Genomic DNA, 24,576 nt, shown 5'->3' with positions numbered 1-24,576 from the left:
TACACAAAAATGCTGGAGAAACTCAGCGGGTGCAGCAGCAACTATGGAGCGAAGGAAATAGGTGACGTTTCGGGCCGAAACCCTTCTTCAGACTGAGGAAGGGTTTCGGCCCGAAACGTCACCTATTTCCTTTGCTCCATAGATGCTGCTGTACCTGCTGAGTTTCTCCAGCATTTTTGTGTACCTAAGGATATATAGATGTTGGTTTTGACAGTTTGCAACACTTTTGTTTTATTCTTTAGTAGTCTTTGAAGATGAAGCCACTTTTTATTTTCCTGAGTATAAAACAGTCTGCAAACTGGAAAATGTACCTATTTTTGCGAGAAAGAGAACAAAAATGTAGGGGAGTGACAGAAATTAGAGAAAAAGCCGAGGGAGGGAGGATGTATATATAATTGTTATCCACCAGATAAGTGCAGTCCGATATAAGTGCCCTTTAAATATACAGGAGATTGAGCAAAGTCTAGATATTCGTTTGTAAGCAAACTTGTGCAGAAACACAGCATTCTAGACACGTGGGCATCAGTTCACTTTAATATCTCAGAAGGCCAACACCATCTTTACAGTGGCATAATGTCCTTGTTGAATATTCTTCTATGGATATCAGTGTGTTTTTATAATGCATTATTCCAACCAAAATGATCTCATGTGCTACATCTAAAACTATTGGGATTATAAAATTCCTCCATTACTCAGCTAGCATGAACACTTGCTCAAACGGATGAAATTATATCAATTTTAGAAACACTGTTAACTATAAGATTTGAACATATGGAATTAACTGGCTTTCTATTGCTGTTAACTCACATAAGGAAATTAGCCCTAAATTATTTTTTTAAATTTGAGAGACATGTAAACAGTGCCCAAGTTTTCAACAACTAAATATTTGCATCGAATTCTCAAGCAAGTTTCTGTAAAGAGATCTCTCTATGTGCCTTATTTAACAATGTTGTGGTTTTAAAATACCACCAGCTACATGGCAATGGAAGAACTTCCTTACCTTCAGTTGGGAAGTGCGCGGTGGTTTCTGAGGTGGTTCTTCATTGGGCCGTTCACCAAGAGAAGCTAAAATTCGCTTTCGATGACCTGGTAAGGTTATTTTCAAAACCTAAAATAACACACAGCTTAATCAGGAAAGTATAAATCATTTATATTTTGCAAGAATGTGTTTATCTCCTTTTACCCAAGGGGCAATTAATCAAGTGAATATCCTTGGGCTTTGAAGACACTTCTCAGAAGAAGTCATTCAAGGTTAGTGTGAATGAAGAGAAGAGACTCAGGAAAAGCAGTCCTTTCCATACGTTGCAATAAAGATTGAAAAATTCATCTGATAAGAATGATTTTTCAATAACAATCTGTCACAACCTGCAAGCAGTCTGCTCTTCACAGAATGATATGATCTTACTGTGACAAGTGTATCAGGTTTGCTTTAAGGAAGCAGTAACAGCGCTCAGTTATATACACGATTCTATTCCATAAAAATAAATCTCCTTATCAGAGATGATTCAATTAGTTGAAGCACATGGCATTGGGGGTTCAGTATTGATGTGGATAGAGAACTGGCTGGCAAACAGGAAGCAAAGAGTAGGAGTAAACGGGTCCTTTTCACAATGGCAGGCAGTGACTAGTGGGGGTACCGCAAGGCTCAGTACTGGGACCCCAGCTATTTACAATATATATTAATGATCTGGATGAGGGAATTGAAGGCAATATCTCCAAGTTTGCGGATGACACTAAGCTGGGGGGCAGTGTTAGGTGTGAGGAGGATGCTAGGAGACTGCAAGGTGACTTGGATAGGCTGGGTGAGTGGGCAAATGTTTGGCAGATGCAGTTTAATGTGGATAAATGTGAGGTTATCCATTTTGGTGGCAAAAACGGGAAAGCAGATTATTATCTAAACGGTGGCCGATTGGGAAAGGGGGAGATGCAGCGAGACCTGGGTGTCATGGTACACCAGTCATTGAAGGTAGGCATGCAGGTACAGCAGGCAGTAAAGAAAGCGAATGGTATGTTGGCTTTCATAGCAAGAGGATTTGAGTATAGGAGCAGGGAGGTTCTACTGCAGTTGTACAGGGTCTTGGTGAGACCACACCTGGAGTATTGCGTGCAGTTTTGGTCTCCAAATCTGAGGAAGGACATTATTGCCATAGAGGGAGTGCAGAGAAGGTTCACCAGACTGAGTCCTGGGATGTCAGGACTGTCTTATGAAGAAAGACTGGATAGACTTGGTTTATACTCTCTAGAATTTAGGAGATTGAGAGGGGATCTTATAGAAACTTACAAAATTCTTAAGGGGTTGGACAGGCTAGATGCAGGAAGATTGTTCCCGATGTTGGGGAAGTCCAGGACAAGGGGTCACAGCTTAAGGATAAGGGGGAAATCCTTTAAAACCGAGATGAGGAGAACTTTTTTCACACAGAGAGTGGTGAATCTCTGGAACTCTCTGCCACAGAGGGTAGTTGAGGCCAGTTCATTGGCTATATTTAAGAGGGAGTTAGATGTGGCCCTTGTGGCCAAGGGGATCAGAGGGTATGGAGAGAAGGCAGGTACGGGATACTGAGTTGGATGATCAGCCATGATCATATTAAATGGCGGTGCAGGCTCGAAGGGCTGAATGGCCTACTCCTGCACCTAATTTCTATGTTTCTATGTTTCTATGTTTAAACAACTATTTTATGCTGGAAGACTATTATAGTCTTCCGTGATCTTATTCATAGCAAAAAAAATGTTCAGTTTAGCTTAGAGATACAGCATGGAAATAGGCCCTTCGGCCCACTGAGTCCATGCCAAATATTGAACACTAATTCACGCTGTTAGTAATATCCTTATCTTTACACATCCATATTTTAGTGAAACGGAGATACCATTAAATTTTGCCTGAATGAAAGGAAGGAGCCATCAGAAGCCAAATGTATACATTATTAGTATTTTTGCTTAATTTCTAATTACATCAGGTTTGAATACTAAATTTATAATAAAATGCAAGCAGTTATTTATAAAACAATTTTTGTGCACATCTCATATTTGAGATGCAACTTCCACTTGTAACTTGTACATGTGTGGATTTCAAGTACTGCAAACAGCCAAGTAGTGAACAATCTGAGCCCATTTTTACTCACAGCTAGTCTGAATTAAGTGTTTGAATATATGGCACAGGTTTGAACAACTCTGCTCAAATTTTCTCAGATGTCTCTAAATGCTCAACTCTCATTGGCTTGTCTCGCTGTATAAATCAACTCTGTTGAAGTAACATGTCTCTGTGGCCCAAAGTATTTTGCCAACTTAATGCATCCAGTTTTCAACAACAATTTCTGCAGTGAACAATGCAGCCAAATAACTTTCTTTGGGGTAATAGGCAATTTCAAGGCTTGTCTTTTGGGTTAGGTGAATAAATACAACAGCATTTTATTTTTAAATCTGACATAAAACATGTTTTGCAGTCTGTTGAATTCCTTCAAAGCATTGACATTTTTTAAATTCGCCAAATTGCAAACTAACTTTTGCCAACAAACAGCTTTACTTTGACACTTGCCCTGAAACACAATTCTAAAACAGCACTTACTAAAAATCAATGGACACAAGAACTTGCTAATGCAATAATTTTGTTTATATACATGCATTACGATTATTTGTGGGGAAATATTTGCGTGAAAATCTGAAGGGGACAGTAAAAATATGGATAATACAAAGCTGCAAAACACTTCTGATAAGCCAATATTCTCACAACATTTTATTTGATTAAATCTGTTATTATTGATTAAGCCTATGTGATTATTTGGAATTTATAGCTTGAAAAAACAATAACTTAAAAAAAAAAAAAAAATACCCATAATGTATTCATTCCATCTAGTACATTCAATCAACCTCCTCCTCCATATCATCCTACTTTAACCATATCCCCAATAGAACTCCCCATTTTATAATGATAACACCATTATTCACAGGGTACAATCCATTTCTGTCAAGGAGTCTCTCAGTCTCTTAGTATTAGTAGTTTCGTTATCCCGTGGCATTGAGCTAACAGTCCACTTTTCTTCTAGTCAGCAACTGTTCAACTCCCAGCTGCTCTTCTGTTCAACCTGGCATCATCTCCCACAGCACCCAGATTAAGAAGATACTCTTCTTCTTTCCGGAAGATATTTGAAGATGTGCACATGAACCCTTTTCACCAGGAAGGGTTGATGGGGATCCTGGATGGGGGTGAGGGTAAAGTGCAGGCACTGGTGTTACGTCTCCTGTAGTTGCTGGGGAAAGTGCCCGGGGAAGGGATGGGCAGGACGGGATGAGTGGAGGAAGTGGTCTGTGCAGATAGAGGTGGGGACGGGGAAATGTGACTGGATTACGTTCAAGGTGGCGGTAATGTCAGAGAATGATGTGCTGGATGCGGAGGCTGGTCTGTGAAAGGCGAGGACCAGGGGACCTTATTCCATCTAGGAAGAAGAGGAGCGAGTGCAGATCTGTGTAGCACAGTGGAGACATGGGTGATAGATCCATCTACAATAACACAACAGCAGAGGGGAAACCGCATTTACTGAAGAAGATATTTTGGATGTCCTAAAGTAGAATGACTCATGTTGAGAGCACATGCAGTGGAAAAGAAATGAATGGCATCCTTGCTGGAGGCAGGGTGGGAGGAGGTGTATTGAAGGTAATTGTGGGTCAGCAGGTTTGTAGTAGTCGATAACAGCCAATCCCCTATACATCCCATTCATATAGTTGCTTTCAAATACATTAGAGAAATTCAAATATAAGAGACATTATCCCTTTACTCACATTGCTTGATGCATCCTTAAAAAATAGCAAAATTCGGTGCTTAACACCAGAGGGTTTTGACGTAAAATGTTTGGTAGAAAAACTGAAGGAATGATGAAGAAAAATGTTTTCACCTCAAGAGCAGCAGAGGTTGGATTGATAGTTAAAAATATTGAGTCAGAAATTCTTTACAATTAAAAGGTATCCAGATGTGGGCTTAAAGAGCCGTGACCTGCAGATCTATTGTTTAAGGATTACAAAGATCAGATTTAATCAGGAAATCCATTTTCATCAGTCTAGAGACAGGATGGGCCAATGGTCTGTGGCTAATAATTTTCTATGATTCTTTTGATTTCACACTCATTACATTTCCTTAATACCAGCTTATTTCTGCTTTGATGCAAGTTCTGTTATTTTAAATGAATACTGTACTGAATACAAACTTATTTCAGGAGAATTTGCGCTTAAGAAAAAGTGAAGGGTGACATACAGGGTTGAAATCGGGAAAAGATAATGCAGCCTAAAGTACTGGAATACTGCCTCTGTGAAATGATGAACTGAAGAATGCATGAAAGTTCGTTCTGCATATGTCAATACTTATGAAAACCGATGTTACGTAACGTAATGGTGTTCATGCTTAACTAGAAGCTTTGGCGGTACTAAGTATATTTTGATTCAAATTGGGATTCACTCTGCAGGTCTCGAATTTTGCTTATTTTTTTAGATAACACCTAATATCTGTCCAATTATAGAAATATTTTACAATTATATTCTTGAAGACTAATAGAATTGGATATGGCAATGAGGTGGCAAATCAGAGCATCTGAATGAACATATTATGACATTAATTTGCCTTTATGCTTATTTTTAAAGAGCTTTCGAAGGCTGGTTTCCAACAAGGGGAATCAGGGCAGAAGCTGTCATTATTAATTAAGTTTAATAAGCTATGGCAATTGACAGAAATTTAATTTCATCCATCATTTTGTCTAAACGGAACTTAGTGTCAGCAGCAAATGTTTATGTGTACCAGGGAATTTAGTTTTTTTTTTCCTTTATTACGACAATGACAACAAGTCAAATTTAATTGGAGTGCTCTGACAAGTCGAGAGAGATAATAAAAGTGCCGGATGCAGTAATTTATCTACTGCCCATAAGTCTGAAGAGGGGTCTCGACCTGAAACAACACCAATTCCTTCTCTCCATAGATTCTGCCTCCTGCTGAGTTTCACCAGCATTTTGTGTCCACCTTCAATTTTACCAGCAACTGCAATTTTTTCTTAAACATACTGCCCCATGCCCAATGATAAGTGGGCCTGGTGCCACAGGGATTGGAGAGAACAGTGGGGCATCTCGAGAGAGGCAAAGTGAGCAAATGTTAGAGAATGGGATGAGACAGCTGCTGTATGCATGCCAGGGAGAGGCGAAGAAACGAAGCACCCAAGAGAGAGCACATACCAAGAAGTGAGCGAGAGAGGTGTACAGGTGCTGAGACATTGGCTAACCCAGGTATGGGCAGTGATAGTGCCAGCCAGGAAGCGCGTGCGTGATATTGCTAGCCAGGGACTGGGAGACCGTGCATGTATTATAGAAAGTGAGCATGAGTTTCGTCTTCAAGACTTCTCTCAGTTTGGCTGAATCTCTGAGATAGAAATCACATCAAGAAATCTGCCAACTACATGCAAAAGAAATATGATAAGCATTGCTAAGCTGGAATCATAAATGAATATTTTTTAGCAGACATCACATTATAAAAGATTGTACTTTCATAATTGTATTACAAGAAACATTAAAAAAAAAATCATTTATAGCTTACATTTATAATTTCAGGTTCCCAAAGGTTTTTCACACAATCCATCGAATTGTAGCCATTGGACAGAAAGTTCTGATTGTAAGTCTGTAGTCCAAGAGATTCCAACCATGCTACAAGTGAAGTATTGCTATTTCCATCAAAACCAAATGGCTTAATCTACAATACAAAAATACAAATCAATAATTAGTACAGCTGACGCCAACAAGAATAACAATGCAGGTTCTTCTTATTCTCATTACTACAAGTAAAATCACCACAATCTGAGGAAATAATATACTACTCATCGTCATATTGATTTATTTTCCCCTGAAATTTGTGAATAATGTACAATTCCAAAAAGTGAAAAACATAACCCAGTGTTTTGCTTTAATAATTTATTTGTAAAGCAAATGGAAATCATTTGAAAGCCCTTATTTAGTGCCCATTTTCCAGCCTTCTTAAACTTTGCCTTCCCAATATTGCTGGGGAGGGATCACCAGGAATGAAATGAAAAAATGGTGACCTATCTTCAATTCATTTAGGAGTGGAGTTTGTTAGCATAATTGTATCCATGTGCTTGTTGTATTGTTCTTTTCATGGTGGAACCAAAATTCATTCATAGTATATCTGATGTTCCTGTATCCTGTGCCATACTATTCACAATTCTCTACATTGGAGAATCTCAGTTGTGGTAACAATGAATATTTTGTTTGACTAATCAACTGTTTGTACACATTAAATAAATCAACACTTTGAGATTCCAAACTAAATTACTGAGAAATCTAAGCTTTGCTGTTATTGTACACATTTAATTCTAAAAAGCAGATCACAAGCACTATTGACAGAACCAAAATTGTGCACCAGGTGCCTTTTTGTGCAGCCACAGTATTAGAACTTTGGCAAACTTTCCACTATCTTGCTTGCTGAAATTACCTTACCATGGGTGATATTTATGGGGATAGCTGATGTCAATTGGAAAGAAAAGGTAAGTAACTGCACACTTTGAGAATCTGAACTATAAACAGAAAATACTTAGGAGAGAGGATGTTAACTTTTTAAAGTTGTCATATCCAGAATCTGCTACAGATGCAAGAGCTTTAAACAATTAGAAAGGCAGGGAAAAGGGAGAGAGGAGAAAAAAACAAGATCTGTTCGGATGGAAGGCACAAATAGATTAAATGGCCAAAAGGATGATAGCATCAAGGAAAAAGTGACAATATTGAAATAGAGCTGTTAATTACAACAGCACTATTTCTCTAAAGAAACTAGAGCAGGGATATGAAATTGTTTCATTCAGAGTCAAGAAACTGTAATGTGCCAAATACGAAGCTGAGGCATTGTTCCTGGTAAAAAAAAAACATTGTTCCCAGAAAAGGACTACAACATTCATTTTCCATTAAGAACTTGACTAGTTGTAGACCAATTTGGCTGAGCTGTCAGATTCCTGAGCAGTTTGTTTCTGAAACTTCTGAGACCATATTCATGCTTCAATAATCATGATTTCTTCCTCATTCTTATGTGGGCTTAAAAGCAATTAACATGTGGGAAAGTCATTGGAGCATGGCAAAAGGGAAAGCGTAAAACATGGAAGGCTGTAAAGATCATTCCTGTATTTTATGACTATGGAAGGTCCAGTATAGGTGGTGTTATTGATGCATTTAAAATATTAATCTTTTATACCGGAAAATATCATTCAATTTTACAGCACAAATCTCTGACAGGTCTTCCACAAAATTAAAATGGTGGATTTAAAAGGCAACATCTGGGTTCCCATTTAATTGTGCAGGTGTTTGCACAGCAGCTTCTCTGAAATCAGGATAACCAATGCAAAATACAGAATTTTAAGAACCTACATCATTCAGAAATTCACGCTTCGATAATTATTTTTTGTTTGTTTTAAAAGCGGCATGCAAAAAGCGAATCATATCCTTGAAACTGGCCCTGTTCCCAGGCAAGTTCTCACACCCTTTTTTCCCACTCACAAAAACTGCAAGATAACTGTGATAACAGTAGAGGCACTAATTAAAACAACCTTCTTTCCGATCTCCTTTCCCCTGCCTGACCTTTGCATATGTGATGAGTTAATGGTGCAGTTATTTGGGATTTTGACGTGATAAGAAGTTCAGTGATGGGTACATCCATTGAGTTCCAGAAAATAAGTCCACACTTGTCATTCATTACACTAATGTTAAATTTCAAATTAAAATTAAACTATTACTTTACTGGCTCTCCATTAAACCCTCTCATAAATCCAGAATGTTTATAAGGAGCAACGATATACTGATCAAGCAATAATGCGTATACTTCAAATTTAAGGTCACTGATGCAGTCACTTCTAATTCCAGGAATTCTGAGTATGAACACATTCATGTTTTAGTGCAGTAGGAATATTTTGACATTCTTTTGACAACTTTTGTCACAGTACATTTGTCCATCATAGTTATTGAACTACCCTGCCATTGAAGGGATCTTTCAGAAACACTGCCTCAAAAATGCAGCCAGCATCCTCAAGGACCCACACCAACCTGGCCGCACTCTCATTTCACTCCTGTCATCAGGAAGGTGGTACAGGCGTCTAAAAACTGTGAACTCCATCTAAACTCCAAACTGTGTTGGTTGCATGAGGAACGTTGGGCTTTGCTTTGTTTTGCACTATATTGGGTGTTTGATCTATTTAACTTTTTAATTGTTTATTATGTTATCTATTGATGTTTACAAACCTTGTCGTGCTGCAGTGAAGCATTTCATTGATTTGTTTCGGTACATATAACAATCAGACACTCTTGACTAAAGTCAAATAAATCAAACTGCATTTATTGTTGCCTAAACCGAAACAAAACTTAATAAAATCTAATGTTCCATGAAGCACTTTTGTACAAAGATGCAGGTAAATTCAATAAGATAGCATGCTGTGGTAATTCCATTGCTTCGTCTGTAAATATGAGTGCGGCTCAAATTATAAGCATAGAATTACCAGCATTATTTAAACAGTATTCCAGATGCATAGCAATGTTAGAATTCAACCTATCCAAGAGAATGTAATAATGAACCATTCATTAACTGAATTGTGTTTGAAGAAGGGTTTCAACACAAAAAGTCACATATTCCATTTTTCCAGAGATGCTGCCTGCCATTGGGTTACCCCAGCATTTTGTGTCTATCTTCACTAAACAGCATCTGCAGTTCCCTCCTGCACAGAGTATATCAGAGGACAGATATGCCGAAGAAAATGTCTCGTCCTCTTTCAAAAAGATTTGTCAACCTCAACTAGTCTGGTCTTAAGAAATACTCTCTCTACCTGTCTGAACAAAAGGCATAAATGTTCCCACTGGTCATAAAACTTAATATCAATATGAATTTGATATAAAGACTAATAGTTTACTTCTGATAAATATTTTTTATAAACTTCCAAATTAGATAGCATCTTATTAATAATTTATTCCAGTGGCACTTGAAAGTAAACCAGTAATTGATAGATTTGGACGTGATCATTCAGTGTCCCCACGTCACCAGTTTCACTTTTAAAACAATCATTATTCTGAAAGAGTCACAAAGGGAATGAAATCATTAATGTCCATCTAACTTTCAATTTTTTTTACACAGTGCAATGGAAATTAATTCACCTCTTTTCAAAGTATCAACAACCTTCACAAGGATCTATTCCTCAAAACAATTTTTCTTGGATGAGAGGCAAGAATTTATATGACGTGAATTGACGTGTTTTGAGATATGCAAAGTTGTATATGTGCCCAGTTCTCGGCTCAGGATCTGTTTACATCAAAGTCATCTGGAACTTTAATTACTTAGAATTAAAGTCACCCTGCAAGAATTTCTCCAAGGAAAATAAGATGTCCTTCCACCTTCTAAGAAAAACTTTGAGCCCAAAGTCCTGAAATCAACTTGGTCAGTCTCTTCCAAACAGTTTTTGAAGATGAAGCTTCCTATTCCAGTCGCCTCACTGGTCTGTATAATGTCAGCATTCCCATTCCTCCGTGCAGGCCAATGTCATCAGACAGATCTCAGAACTTAATAATTCTAACATATTATTATCCAGTTGCAATTAAACTATGTCTATTTATCTTTATATACTTAAAAAAAAGCTTTTATTATTCATTACTACATTATTCTACATAGTCATACAGCATGGAAACAAGGCCTTTGGACTAACTTGTCCATGCCAAGCAGATGCCCCATCTAAGTCAGTTCTGTTTGCTCACGTTTGGCCTGTAACCCTTTAAACCTTTCCTATCCACATACCTATCCAAGAGCATTTTAAATGCTATTATAGTAACTGCTTCAACTCCTCTGGCAGCTCATTCCATACACCAACCACATTATGTGGAAAATGTTGTCCTTCAGGTTTGTATTAAACCTTGACCCTCTCATCTTATACATATGTTCTCTTGTTTTTGATTCTCTTTACCCAGGTAAGACTCTGCATTCACCCTATTTCCTTCATGATTTTACGCATCTCTATACGATCACCCCATTGCCTCCTGAGCTCCAAGGAATAAAGTCCAAGCCTCCCAACCTCTCCCTATAACTCAAACCCCTCAAGTGCTGGCAATATTATTGTAAATGTTCTCTGAACTCTTTCCAGCTTATTGGCATTCTTCCTTTAGCAAGGTGACCAAAATTCAATACAGCCACAATAAGTGTGGCTTCACCAATGTCTTGTACAACTGTAATATAACCTCCCAACTTGTATTTTCAATACCCTGACTGATGAAGGCCAATGTACTAAAAACCTTCTTGACCATTCTATCTGCCTGTGTCTCATAGTTCATCGAACTATGTTGCTGTACTCCTGGATCCGTCTGCTTGACAAATCTACCCAGAACCCCAACATTCACTGTGAAGTTCCTGCCCTGGTGTGACTTCCCAAAATGCAATATGTCACACTTATCTGCATTAAACCCCATTAGCCATTTCTCTGCCCACTTACCTGGCTGATCAAGAGCCTGCTGCAATTTTTATTCATCATCTTCACTATCTACGATACCATCCTCTTTAGTGTCAGCTGCAAACTTACTAATCAAGCCTTCCACATTTTCAGCCAAATTGTTGATATAAACCACAAACTGTAATGGGCCCAGGCCCAATCCCTGAGGCACACCACTCATCACAGGCCTCCAATCCAATAAACATCCTTCCATCACCATCCTCTGCTTCTTTCCATGCAGCCAATTCAGTATCCAGCTTGCCAGCTCTCTCTGAATCACATAACCTTCTAGAGCAGCCTACCATGGGGAAATCTATTAAAGGCCTTGCTCATTTGAACTATTTTAAAGCTAATGGAACTGTGGTTGCTAGTCTCAAAAGGCTCATCCACCTACAATTAAGTCACTTGCCATTTCGGAAGAGTAGGTCAAACTCTGCCCTCTCTCTTGTAGGGCTCTACATATTGCAGAAGGAAACTTTCCTGACATTTGAAAAATACCATGCCGTCTAAACCCTTGGCACTATGGCAGTCCAAGTCTATGTTGGGAAAGTTAAAATCCCCTAATATGACAACCCTTATGACATTTAAAAGGTGCTCATCATATCTCAGACCATTCACAAAATTGATGCAAGTTAAACCAAACATGATCAAATCTCTCCTAAATCCCTTCACCTGAATTTGAAGTAACAACAAATTCAAATTTGAGACCTGTGTTCCAGAATATTCATAAAAGTAAATAGAAGAGATTCCTTTGAGAATTGTGTGCAATCATCTTAATCTCAGGTTTACAATGGCTATTGATGAAGCAGTTGAAGACTAGGACACAGGGGCCCAATTAAAGAAGCACCCGCAACAATTTCCTGACGATATGAGAAGATTGGCTTCAGCAAATTCAAACATGTTCTTTATGCCACGTAGGTCTATTTGGTATCATATCAGACATATACACCTAGATCTCTCTGCTCTACCAAACTTCCCAGGGCCTCAACATTCACAGTGGTATGTTTTCGCCTCAATCTCCAATCACTTTATTTTCAAAAGCCCCCTTAATTCCATACACATTCAATACTTTGACTTTAAGGGTTTTTGCCCTTGTCTCACCTCTGGAATTCAGCTCTCTTGTCCATGCATAGGTCACGACTGTAATGAGGTCTGGAGATGAGTGATTTTCATGGAATTAAGTTTATAAGAATGCTGTGTATTGCTGAGTCAATACCATGTAAACGTACTGTTAACAACCCCTTCCATCATTGTGTTAATGAATAAGAATAGACCAGAAGGACAATAATATGCCAGGCTAAATATCTTGCAATTGGCTGACAGGTCATATCTGAGCTATTTTCCAAATGGTCAGATAGAAAGCAATCTCACAACTATACTGGAACATTTTAAGTAGCTTGGTTAGTTTAGGAGCTCAAGTCGTCAGCGCAACAGTTGGAAAAATATCAGGTCACATAATCTTTACTCAGTACTTTGAATACCATTCAGGAAGGAGTTATGAAATTTCAACAATTATATCGGTTATTCAACACATCATGTCTTTCCTGGGTGCAATTTCTGTTTGAAAGTTTATCCCAATGTGTTTAGTTTTCGCACTGTATTCTTTTGCATTTTCCTATTTACTATTAATAACAACTAATTCATCCATTCTGTGGCCTCTTCCAAGAACATTTTGTATACCCTTGCCATACCTGGCATAAAAGTAATTCTTCCAAAAAGTATTTTTTCTTTAAGAGATGCGAAACAGTGTGCACTCATGTATTCAAAATAATTTTGATTCAGTCATGCATATTTGTTCAATATGATACTTTAAAAAATTACATTAGTCACAATGATGAACACAAATAAACCATTCTGACAAATTCTTCATAAATTGCGATGCATTTTTATGAAGCTATCAGAAGTAAACTAATGTTCAATAATAACTATATGCTTCTGTCACAGTTAAAATATTGTTGTTCCTTATTAATTTCTAAAATCTCACTTAATTTAAAATGTATGACTACCTTTCACTTGCTGGGAAACAAAACACTATCAGAAGTTTTACCTTTGGTAGAGAACGTGCAGCTTGAAGAATTTTTCGTCGATGCCCTACTTCATGAATTCCAAGTTCTCTCAAATCCTGCTCTTCCATTACTTTAGACCCCTGGGAAAGAGAATTAGAAGAGCTCAATAGTGCATAACTAGAGTATTCAAAATCAGGATCTCTTGCAAGTAGCCTACAAATAATGAACATATTTTTCGGATGTCAGAGGAATCTGTTTTAACATAATATTACACAATATAAGTACAACTTTAAAGCCTGACAAGGTTTGCCTTAGCCCTTTGATCACACACACATCGTTCACATTTATGCTGTAATCATAGAGGCAGTTTTCTGCATGCTTAGTGATGTGAACCAATAGCTTATCGTTAAAGCCAGCTGGTTCAGGTAGATCTTCTCTGTTATTTTGGATTCTTCCATACAGAACAACTAATGGCTGTTACTGAATTAGTAAAGATACTCCTGTCAATCAAAAGGTTCTGAAGCCATGAAGTGCAACATCACAACAGGAATGCACATTTAGATAAAATCATGGAAGCCAGCCAGCGACTTGTATTCTCCAGTTATAAAAATTGTGAGTTTTATTATGGCAGAAAGAACTCTATATCGGACTTTATTATGCATGATAACACGTAACAACATTAGTTTTCTTTTCTAATTTCCAAGGAAATATTAAGTGCAAGCTTCTATAGAGAAAAGATGAGATAATAGGTGTAACTGCATTAAGAATTTTCCACAAAGTCACATACAGCAGCAACAGTTTAGTTTAGTTCCATAGTAAATTGTGGTAAGAGAACAGGGAGAATTTAATTATAAAATTAGTTGCAACTAATATTCAAGCTCTCTGTTAAATAGTAATTAACACATGGAATAAACAATGACAGATTAATGAATCCCTGGAATAAATGACAATTTCTAATGCTGCCATGCGTTAAGAACCAGTGATGGATAAATTGAGCAGAATCATTTTGTGATTAGCAGAAAATCCTAGCAACAGCATTTTAAAAAGTGCAGACGCAATATAGGTTTAGAAAATGAATTGTACTGCTTTTTTGAAAAACAAAAACTTGGTAAACTGTGCATGTATATAGTGTGAAACAATTTAAATATCTTACATTCATAAATTAATTATAATTGTTTGAGACTGCACATTTTGGAGACATCTTCTTACTTGCCTTTCCTACAAAAACAGCATTTGCTAATTAATTCTATTCAAAACTTAATCAGCATGTGAAGACACAAAACACAAACGCCAATTAAGAGTCAATTCTTTGAATGCTTTCTCAAATTCACTTGATTTCTAAATCTATGCCCCTTGTACACCAAAATAACAATTACTCATCCAGCTTACACTTAAACAGATCAATGCTGACCATCACAAATATTCCACTATCAAAAGTGTGCATAGCTGAAGTTGCAATAAAACTTTTTGAAGACCTTTTTTTAAACTACCTCCATTTATGTTATCACTGTGTACAAAGATAAAATAATAAAATAATTGCATATACGTTGCATAAAGGAAACTTTCACTGCTATTGATCATTAGCATCTAATTTTCTCAATTCTCTCTGCAAGGTAAGCAGAACTGCAGAAGACTTGGCTCCTTATCAGCCTAGCTGTTCATTTAAATAATCTAAATGGTTTTTCCCACTCTCCCACATTTCCTGGCTATCCCAGGCAATTTACTTTATTTTATCTATTGCAAAATTTCAGCAGAAATACACCTCAGGGGTTGTAGAGATAACAATAATTAAAATAGAACCTTTACTAGATCATATTGGAGGACAAAACACAATTTTAGTCTCATGGAACATAGAGTACGACTCAAGAACAAGCCCTTCGGCTCACAATGTCTGTGCCGAACACGATGCCAAGGCCAACTCTTAGCTGCCTACACATAATCCATATGCCTATCCAAAAATCTCTCAAATGCCACTTTCATATCCGCTTCACCCCCCCCCCACCACTCCCCAGAAGGGTATTCTGGTCACTCACCACCCTCTGTGTAAAAAATGTTGCTAATTAATTGCCACGAACATCTCCTTTAAACGTTTCCCCTTTCATTAAAGCTATGCCCTCCAGAATTTGATTTTCCCAACCTGGGAATTTTTTTTTAACAATTTATCCCATCTATGCCTTTCATAATTTTATATACTTCCATTAAATCTCCCCGCAACCTCAAGCGTTCCAAAAATAACAATCCAAGTCTGTCCCTGCAACTAATACACTATAATCCAGGTATCAGTCTGGTAAACCTCCTCTGCCACCTTTCCAAAGCCTCCACATCATTCTCGTAATGGAGTGACCAGAACTGCAGGCAATACTCCAAATGCAGCCTAACCAAAGTGCTATAAAGCTGCAATATGACTTCCTGACTCTTCCACTCAATGCTCCAAGCTATGAAAGCAAGCATATCATACGCCTTCTTGACCACTCTATCTACTTGTGTTGCTCCTTACAGGGAGTTATGGAAGTTGGACCCCAAGATCCCTCTGAACATTGATGATCTTAAGGCTCATGCTATTAATTGTATACTTTCCCCTTACATTTGACCTCCCATGGTGCAATACCTCACGCTTGCTCGGATGAAGCTCTATCTGCCATTTCTCCACCCATTTCTGTAGCCAATCTATATCCTGTTGTATTCTTTGGCAGCTTTCCTCTCAGTCCAATATCTTAGCAATCTTGGTGTCATCTGCAGACTTACTAACCAACTGTCTACATTTACATCCAAGTCATTTATTTATATCACAAACAGCAGAGGCCTGCGGAACTCCACTCGTTACAGACCTCTAGTCTGAATATTGTCCTTCGATTACAACTCTGTCTTCCATCATTAAGCCAGTTCTGAATCCATAGAACCAAGTCACTGTTAATTCAGTGCATCCTCATCTTCTAGATCAGACTACCATGGAGGAGCTTATCAAATTCCTAACTAAAATCCACATCAAATAGACAACATCTATCATCCAACCCTCACTGATCACCTTCGTCACCTCCTCAAAGAACTCCATCGAGTTAGTAAGACACAACCTGCTGCATAAAAAGCCAGGCTGACTGTCTCTAATTAACCCATCTCTTCTAAATGGGGGTATATCCACAGAGTCTTCCCCAACCACTTCCCTACCACAGGCTCATTGTTTGTCTATAATTCCCTGGATTCTCTCTACTTCCCTTCTTAAATAAAGGAACATTAGCTATTCTTCAGTCGTCTGGGACCTTGCCTGCAGCTAGAGAATACGTAAAGATCTTCATCAAGGCTCCTGAAATCTCCTCTCTTGACTCTCTCCATAACCTGGGATAAATGCCATCAGGTACTAGGAATTTATTTCCCTTAATGCTCTTCAAGAGCCCCAATACCATCTCCTCCTTAATCTCAAGCTGTCTGCATATTAATATCCTCCACACTGATCTCACTGCCCTTCATGCCCTTCTCCTTGCTGAAAGCAGATGCCACGTACATGTTTAGTACCTCACCTTCATCCCCAGACTACAACCACTAATTCCCTCCTTTATCCTTGTGTGGCTGACCATCTCCATGTTTACTCTCTTGTGTTTAATGTAGGTATATGACGAGTTGGGATTTTTCTTACTCTGACTCACCAAAGCCATTTTGTAGCCCGTTTTTGTCTTTTTAATTGCCCACATGATTTATTTTCTACTTTCTTTATATTCATCAAACACCCTTGCTGATTCCATCCTCTTAAACTCTGCATACACCTCTTTTTTTCCTTTTGAATACATTCACAATATTTTTGTTCATCCAACGTTCCCTTACTCTTTCATTTTACTTTTTTAATCTGAAGAAGAGTCCCGACCCCAAACATCACCCATGCTTTTTCTCCAGAAATGCTGCTTGATCCACTGAATTTTTTCAGCACTTTATGTCCATTTTGTAGTATGAACCAGCATCTGTAGTTCTTTGTTTCTGCTTCCCTTACTTTGCCATCCTTATCCCTCCTCCTTACCAGAACATGCTGGTTCTGAACTTCGATCTAATGGCCTTTAAACAACAGATGTGCACTTACTCAATAACAGCTGCGCCCAGGGTACCCGCCCGAGCTGCTGCCTAACAATAATGCAGTTTAGCTTATTCCAATTTAGTGCCTTTTCACAAGGTTCAGCCTTTTCCGTATTCAAAACAATCTTGAAGCTTATGGGTTGTGATCACTATCCTCAAAATGTTCTTCCACTGAAACACCAGTCTCCATACTACACAAACTTATTCATTACAATCACCAGTGCCAAGTCTGCCAAAAGCTGACTTTTCAATAAATGTTGTGAAATCACAGGAAAAAAAAAACTTCTATTACTTGAAAATATGTTAAACCTTCACCTAACCTTACACAATAAACAATTAAAGTGATGTACAATGTATGTATAAAGTGAGATATAAAGTAGTAAACTGCTCTCAAATTACTATATAGATGGAGATCAGCCAAAAGGAATGTTTAATGTAAATTGTGAAATGCTGAAGGATTCGTTTGTTTTTAAGAAATTTGCATTGCTTAAACTGTTCTTGTATTCAGATAATGTATAGATGACATCAGAAATATTAACTACATAAAAATAAACAGGTTAAACAACTCAGCTACATTGTGCCAACCACAAGACATGAACTCAAGGTTAGTTAGCACATTTTGTTGACAAACTTCATTCTGTTAACATGTGTTCCCAGTGGTGTGCAACAATGTTAAAACTCTTCAGAGATGTTCTAAGTCTATCATTTTATGAATACTTCACATCAAGTGCAAGATAAGATTTGAGACACAGATTATGTCCCAGACAAACCTAAATTCTTTTGCTAAAGGAATCATAGCTTAGGACATGTCAGACGTATGACTGATGACATCAGGGAGGAGGTATAGGGACAGGTGTTGCATCTCCTGCGTTTGCAGGGTAAAATATATGGGGAGGGGGGTGGCTTGAGTGGGAAGGAATGAGTTAACCAGGGGGTTGCAGAGGGAATGGTCTCTGTGGAAAATGATGGAGATGCGAAGATGTGGTTAGTGTTGGGATCACATTGGAAGTAGTGATAATGTCAAAGGATTATGTGCTGTATGCGACGGCTGATGGGTTGAAAGGGGAGGGGGAGCAAGAGCTTAGCTGCGGAATACCTAGGAGATCCATGTGATGACTTCATCTTTGAAGGAAGAGGGGAACCTCTATTCGATAAAGAATGTGTGGAACATCTCATCTTTGGCACACATGCGGAGGAAATGGGAGTAGGGGAAAGAGTCTTTGTAGGAAACAGGGTGGGAAGAAGTGTAGTCTAGATATCTGTGGGAGACAATAGGTTTATAATAGATGTCAGCCAATGGTCTCTCTCCTGTGATGATGACGGTGAAAACAAAAAACGGAAGGGAGATGTCGGAGATGGTCAAAGTGAATTTGAGTGCAGGATGGAAATTGGTAGTGAAGTTAATGAAGTCTGAGAGTTCTGCATGGATGCAGGAGATAGCTCCAATGCAGTTGTCAATGTAGCGGTGATTGAGTTTGGGGATTAGGCCAGTGTATGCCTGGAACAGGGATTGTTCGACGTGCCCAACAAAGAGGCAGGCATAGCTGGGGCTCATACGAGTGCTCATGGCTACGCTTCGCATTTGGAGGAAGTTGGAGCAGTCAAAGAAGTTGTTGAGAGTAAGTACCAGCTCCGCTTGGTGGAGGAGGGTGTTGGTAGAGAGAAATTGGCTGGTTCTGCGGTCGAGGAAGAAACAGAGGGCTTTAAAGGCCTTCCTGGTGAGGGATGGAGGTGTGGAGTGACTGAGTGTTCATAGGAAAGATGAGGGAGTGGGGGCCTGGAAAACAGGTCATTGAAGAGACCAAGGCTGTGTGAAGTGTCTAGGACATAGGTCGGGAGGGATTGGACCAAGGGGAATAGGATGCAGTCGAGGAACGTGGAAATGAATTCAGTGCGTCAGGAGCAGGCAGAAACAATGGGTCTGCCAGGGCAGTTCTGTTTACTGAGTATTGCTGTTTGAGAGATAAACAGATGTCAGGTATTTGCTCCAATGGACTGAATCATTAACAAATGGACATTCCCTCAAAATTATCTTCAGACATGAAAATTAATTTATTTTGTGAATAATGAGGAGAAATTAATGTTTAATGAGGAGAAATATTACAGATTTTCACTTTATTCCTGGACAGACCATTCCCATTTCTGTTAATCTCAGAATCTACTATGCTTCAATGGGAGCATGAAAACCATAGCCTTTAGATTCGGGTCTGAAGAAGGGTCTTGACCTGAAACGTCACCCATTCCTTCTCCCCAGAGGTGCTGCCTGTCCCAACGGTTCAAATTTATTTATTTGTCACATGCAGCATAAGGTGCAGCGAAATGAATTTACCATGCAGCATTACAATTATAAAAGGACATGATACACAACATATTTCAACACAGACATCCACCACAGCATTCTTCACTGTGGTGGAAGGTAATACAGTTCAGACAGTCCTCCTCCTCCTCCTCCTCCTCCTCCCTTGTTCACCCGTGGTCGAGGCCCTGACCCTCTGTAGTCGCCACTACAGACGGCCCAATGTTCAAGCCCTCTGGTCAGGATGGGAGGAACGCCGTTGGCGGGACAGGTCAATCGCATCCTGCGGCCTGGAGTTCCCAAAATTGGTCAACTCCTTACTGGAGACCGCGGCTTCAAGATGTTGTAGGCCGCAGGCCGGCAGTCGGAGCTCTTCTCTGGGCAACACCCGGCGAGGGATCGCCCGCTCCACGATGGAAGGTCCGCTCCACACCTGCTGCCAGATGCACCACTGACCAAGGCTCCAAGATGTTGTGGGCTGCAGGCCAGCGGCCGAAGTGCTTCCCTGGCAACCCCCGGCAAAGTGTCACCCCGCTCCGCGATGTTAAAGTCCCCGCCGATGAAGCTCTGGGCCCGACTGTGGGAAAGGCCGCACCAAACCAGCTGTAAGGCCGCGAGGGGGGTGGCGAAGAAGCAACAAGGAGGAAAGTCGCATCTCCCTCGAGGTAGGTGCCTGAAAACGGTTTCCCCCTACTCCACCCCCAATACAAGACATACAGAGAAACACTAAAACAGACTTTTGGACGTACTTAAAAAAAAAACAACGAAACAGCCGACTCGCAGCGCCACCAGAACGGCGCTGAGTTACTCCAGCATTTTGGATCTACCTTCCCTTTAGTTCAATCCTGTATATATTGAATGCGACGGTATCATGTAAGCTATCATGATAAATATATTTTATAAGCCATGCTGTTAGAAAAGCCACAGCAAATCCTATTGGGCCCCAATTGGAATCAGACTAATGGGAAATAGATTTCTGTGTTACATTTGTTGGAAAGGCATGAAAGAATGTTATTACCTTAGAATTACATTTAAGTCATGAATAGCCATTGAAAAAATAATTTGAATCGGTCATGCTTCTTATGTCTGTAGCCTCATAACTTCATGTATGGATTTGTACAGTATTCTATTATGAGTCTAATTCATTTTACTTAACTCTCTCTATTATGTTTACAGTAACAAATAAGCAATTTAAAGACATTGCTTATAAAAAGCAAATATGTATAAGTGAAGGGAATCTGACACAAGAAGGGAAAGATCACTGTAAAGTCTTTGGATCAAGCAACTAAAATGCCCTAGAGTGAAAAGAACATGTGAATCTATCGGACATAATAGGTTCTTTATCACAAAAGGTGTGCTGTAAGATTAAATATTAATTGATGCATAAAAGTTTCCATTTACACGTGAATAGAGCTTCAAAAATGAACTGTACTGCTTGAAATTTAGCAAAGGAATAAGCATTAAAACTGTGAAACCTCAAACAGAAGGATACATATACAAGCTAAGTCTGCAAAATAAACTACAATGCTCAACTGGTAAATCTTAAAAGGTGTACTTCCTTCCACCTTGAGTTGATTCTGCAAAACCCTGAGGGCTTTTTTAATTAAAGTAGTAGACGTGTGCAAAGTTAATTCTCAATTTCTATTTCTTTGATCCTCTAGTTGCCAAGATTACTGATTGAACAACTGCAAATCTTCTTCTTAGTCATCCCCACGGGATAGAGAATATCTTGTTTCCACGCTGGTCCTGTGAACGTTGAGGAGGCTGAACAACATGGAACCTGCAGTTATATGGTCTATGATTATATAGACACACTGAACTTTTATCTCCTGTTCTGTATAATGTTCACATATTCTGTTGTGCTGCAGCAAGCAAGAATTTCATTGTCCTATCTGGGACACAAGGCAATAAAACTCTCTTGATTCTTGACTTGGACTTAAGCAAAAAAGGATTCTTGGGGAAAAAAGAGTTACCTTAAATTTAGTTGCGTCTGGTTGGGTAACTATGGTAGGGTGAAGACTATTCCATGCTTTAATTGTGCGGGGGAACCCCATGGAGCAGCCAGCAACTCTGGATAGAAATTGGGTAACGTTTCGGGTAGAGACCATTCTTTAGACTCTGGTTTTAGTGTTTTTAGTTTCATTTAAAGATACAGTGTGGAATGAAATAAGAGCACCCGGAGAAAACCCATGCGATGAAAGGGAAAAGGAGCACACTCCATACAGACAGCATCCATATTCTGGATCTATTCCGGGTTTCTGGCACTTTTAAGCAGCAATTTTATGAGCAATGTTCTGGGGGGGGGGGGGGGGGGGGGGGGGGAAGAAGAAAGGAAGAGGCGGAGACAGGGGGCTGAGGGAGAGCTGATAAGGGGAGGAGAAAGCAGGGACTACCTGAATTTGGAGGTCAATGTTCATACCGCTGGGGTGTAAACTGCCCAAGCAAAATATGAGGTGCTGCTCCTCCAATTTGCGGCGGGACTCACTCTGGCCATGGAGGAGGTCCAGGACAGAAAGGTCGGATTCGGAATGGGGAGTTGAAGTACTGAGCCACCGAGCGATCAGGTTGGTTATTGTGAACCGAGCAGATGTGTAGGGCAAAGCCATCGCCAAGCCGACGCTTGGTCTCACCGGTGTAGAGCAGCTGACACTTGGAGCAGCGGATGCAATAGATGAGGTTGGAGGAGGTGCAGGTGAACCTCTGTCACACTTAGAAAGACTGCTTGGGTCCTTGATTGGAGTCAAGGGGGAGGGTAAAGCGGCACATGTAGCATTTCCTGCGGTTGCAAAGGAAAGCGTCAGGAGAGGGGGTGGTTTGGGTTGGAAGGGACGAATTGACCAGGGAGTTACGGAGGGAGCGGTCTCTGCGGAAAGCCCACAAGGGAGGAGATGGGAAGATGTGGCCAGTGGTGGGATCCCATTAGTAGACAAAAAAGCTGGAGAAAATCAGCGGGTGAGGCAGCATCTATGGAGCAAAGGAATAGGCGACATTTCTTCAGACTGATGTCGGGGGAGGATGAAGAGAAAGGAAGAAGCGGAGACAGTAGGCTGTGGGAGAGCTGGGAATGGGAGGGGAAGGAGGGAGAAAGCAAGGACTACCTGAAATTGGAGATGCCAAATGTTCATACCGTTGGGGTGTAAACTACCCAAGCGAAATATGGGGTGCTATTCCTCCAATTTACGGTGGTCCTCACTCTGGCCATGGAGGAGGCCCAGGACAGAAAGGTCGGATTCGGAATGGGAGAGGGAGCTGAAGTACTGAGCCACCGGGAGATCAGGTTGGTTATTGCGACCTGAGTGGAGGTGCTGTGCGAAACGATCGCCAAGCCTGCGCTTGGTCTCACCAAGGTTGATCATACGCTGAATAATCCAACCACATTTTTGTTTGGAAGTGGAAAGAAATAATGGAAATTGCATTTGTTGCAACATGTAAAAAGAGTTGAGATACTGTATATACTGTATTATAATTTTGCTGCATGTCATTGTGGTATATATCATGTCTTGATTGGTGAATATGTTCAGTTTGTGACTTTATTTGAAGCAGAAATATGTGAATGCTTCATAGAGCATAATTCCGACTAGTAACTACGCACTTCTCCGAGCACATTATCGCAAGTGTCATGCAAGCCGTCTTAAATGACCACCTAAACTGTCATTTGGCAACCTAAAAAGCTGCCTAGGTTGCCCAGCTGGAAACAGAGAAAAAAAAGTTAAGGGAGAGCCCTGCAATGGCTGCTCCAATGGCTAATTTCATAATTTGGAGCTTGGCCTCCAAAGTTATGTAAACTCAAGTGTCAATTCGACCAAGGTGGGGGTCACATGAAGCAACGTTGGATACTGAGATTACCATTGATCCCGCAGCCAATTCCAATATGGCAGAAAGCTTGTTGGAGGTGCACTATGGGAAGCAAGATAGAAAAATGGCCAAGTGATTATGCAGACTTGCTTCACCCTGGTTTACACTAAGATTAGCTTTTCTGCGGACCTGGTGGCTACGCTTGAGGAAATATTATACAAATAGAACCGCTTGGATAGTGACTTTTATATAAGCTAGGTAATTTGCAAAAGAAAAGCTTAAAGTTTTCCTGAACTGAAATAAAGTGCAAACAGACACATACAAACAGGCAAAGATGAATCAAAACATGGAGGCCTGAACCAGAACCTGCTTAGCTTAGGTTATTGATTGGGGCAATTATAACACTGGAGGAAATTGTATTTGATATGGCTTTGTGTTGAAGATTCGGAAGCTGAATAAGGGGCCTCTTCTTAGGCCATCTGCTCTGTCTCTATGGTACATTTTAGAGCTCTGAATGTGACATAAAGGTGAAGAGTTATGGCTTGTTTTGCTAGATTTGAGAGAATTCAAGGCTGAGAGATGATAGACTGCAGTTAGCTTTGGCTGTGTACAATTATAATGTGTGATAAGGAATAAGATGCAAGTGAAAGAATAGTTGCTTTGAGAAATAATTAGATTGAGGGAGTAGTTTATAGAAGGTTGAAGCAGATGGAATTCTGACGTAATGGTCTGAGATGTAGTCTCTTGTGTTCTGCCTGGTACATGAGATTGGAAATCCTACTTCCCGATAACAGGAAAGGCACCAAACTCATATTAAGTAAATTGACAGATTTACGACCCATGTATCTTTGGATGGGAGATGGAAATGTGAGTTTTGAACTTAGAAACTGTAATTCAGCAAACGTATATAATTAATGTTTTAAAGACATAGGTAATG

At 39.6% G+C, this 24,576-nt stretch overlaps 1 protein-coding gene across 13 annotated transcripts in view; it reads right to left on the bottom strand.

The window, feature by feature from the left end:
• LOC129708622 (ankyrin repeat and SAM domain-containing protein 1A-like) overlaps positions 1–24,576 on the bottom strand; it is a 239,090-nt gene that overhangs the window by 34,350 nt on the left and 180,164 nt on the right. For all 13 annotated transcript variants that reach the window (XM_055654477.1, XM_055654480.1, XM_055654478.1 and 10 more), the window contains 3 exons: positions 13,531–13,629; positions 6,566–6,718; positions 1,001–1,108 (listed from right to left, as the gene is read on the bottom strand). In XM_055654477.1, coding sequence (XP_055510452.1) covers positions 1,001–1,108; positions 6,566–6,718; positions 13,531–13,629 — 360 coding nt within the window. The remainder of the gene's footprint in view (positions 1–1,000; positions 1,109–6,565; positions 6,719–13,530; positions 13,630–24,576) is intronic.

The sequence above is a fragment of the Leucoraja erinacea genome, chromosome 24 (assembly GCF_028641065.1).
Source record: "Leucoraja erinacea ecotype New England chromosome 24, Leri_hhj_1, whole genome shotgun sequence".
NCBI classification, from domain to species: Eukaryota; Metazoa; Chordata; class Chondrichthyes; order Rajiformes; family Rajidae; genus Leucoraja; species Leucoraja erinaceus.
The sequence above is the reverse complement of the archived record's forward strand: the minus strand, read 5'-3'. Positions and strand labels throughout refer to the sequence as shown.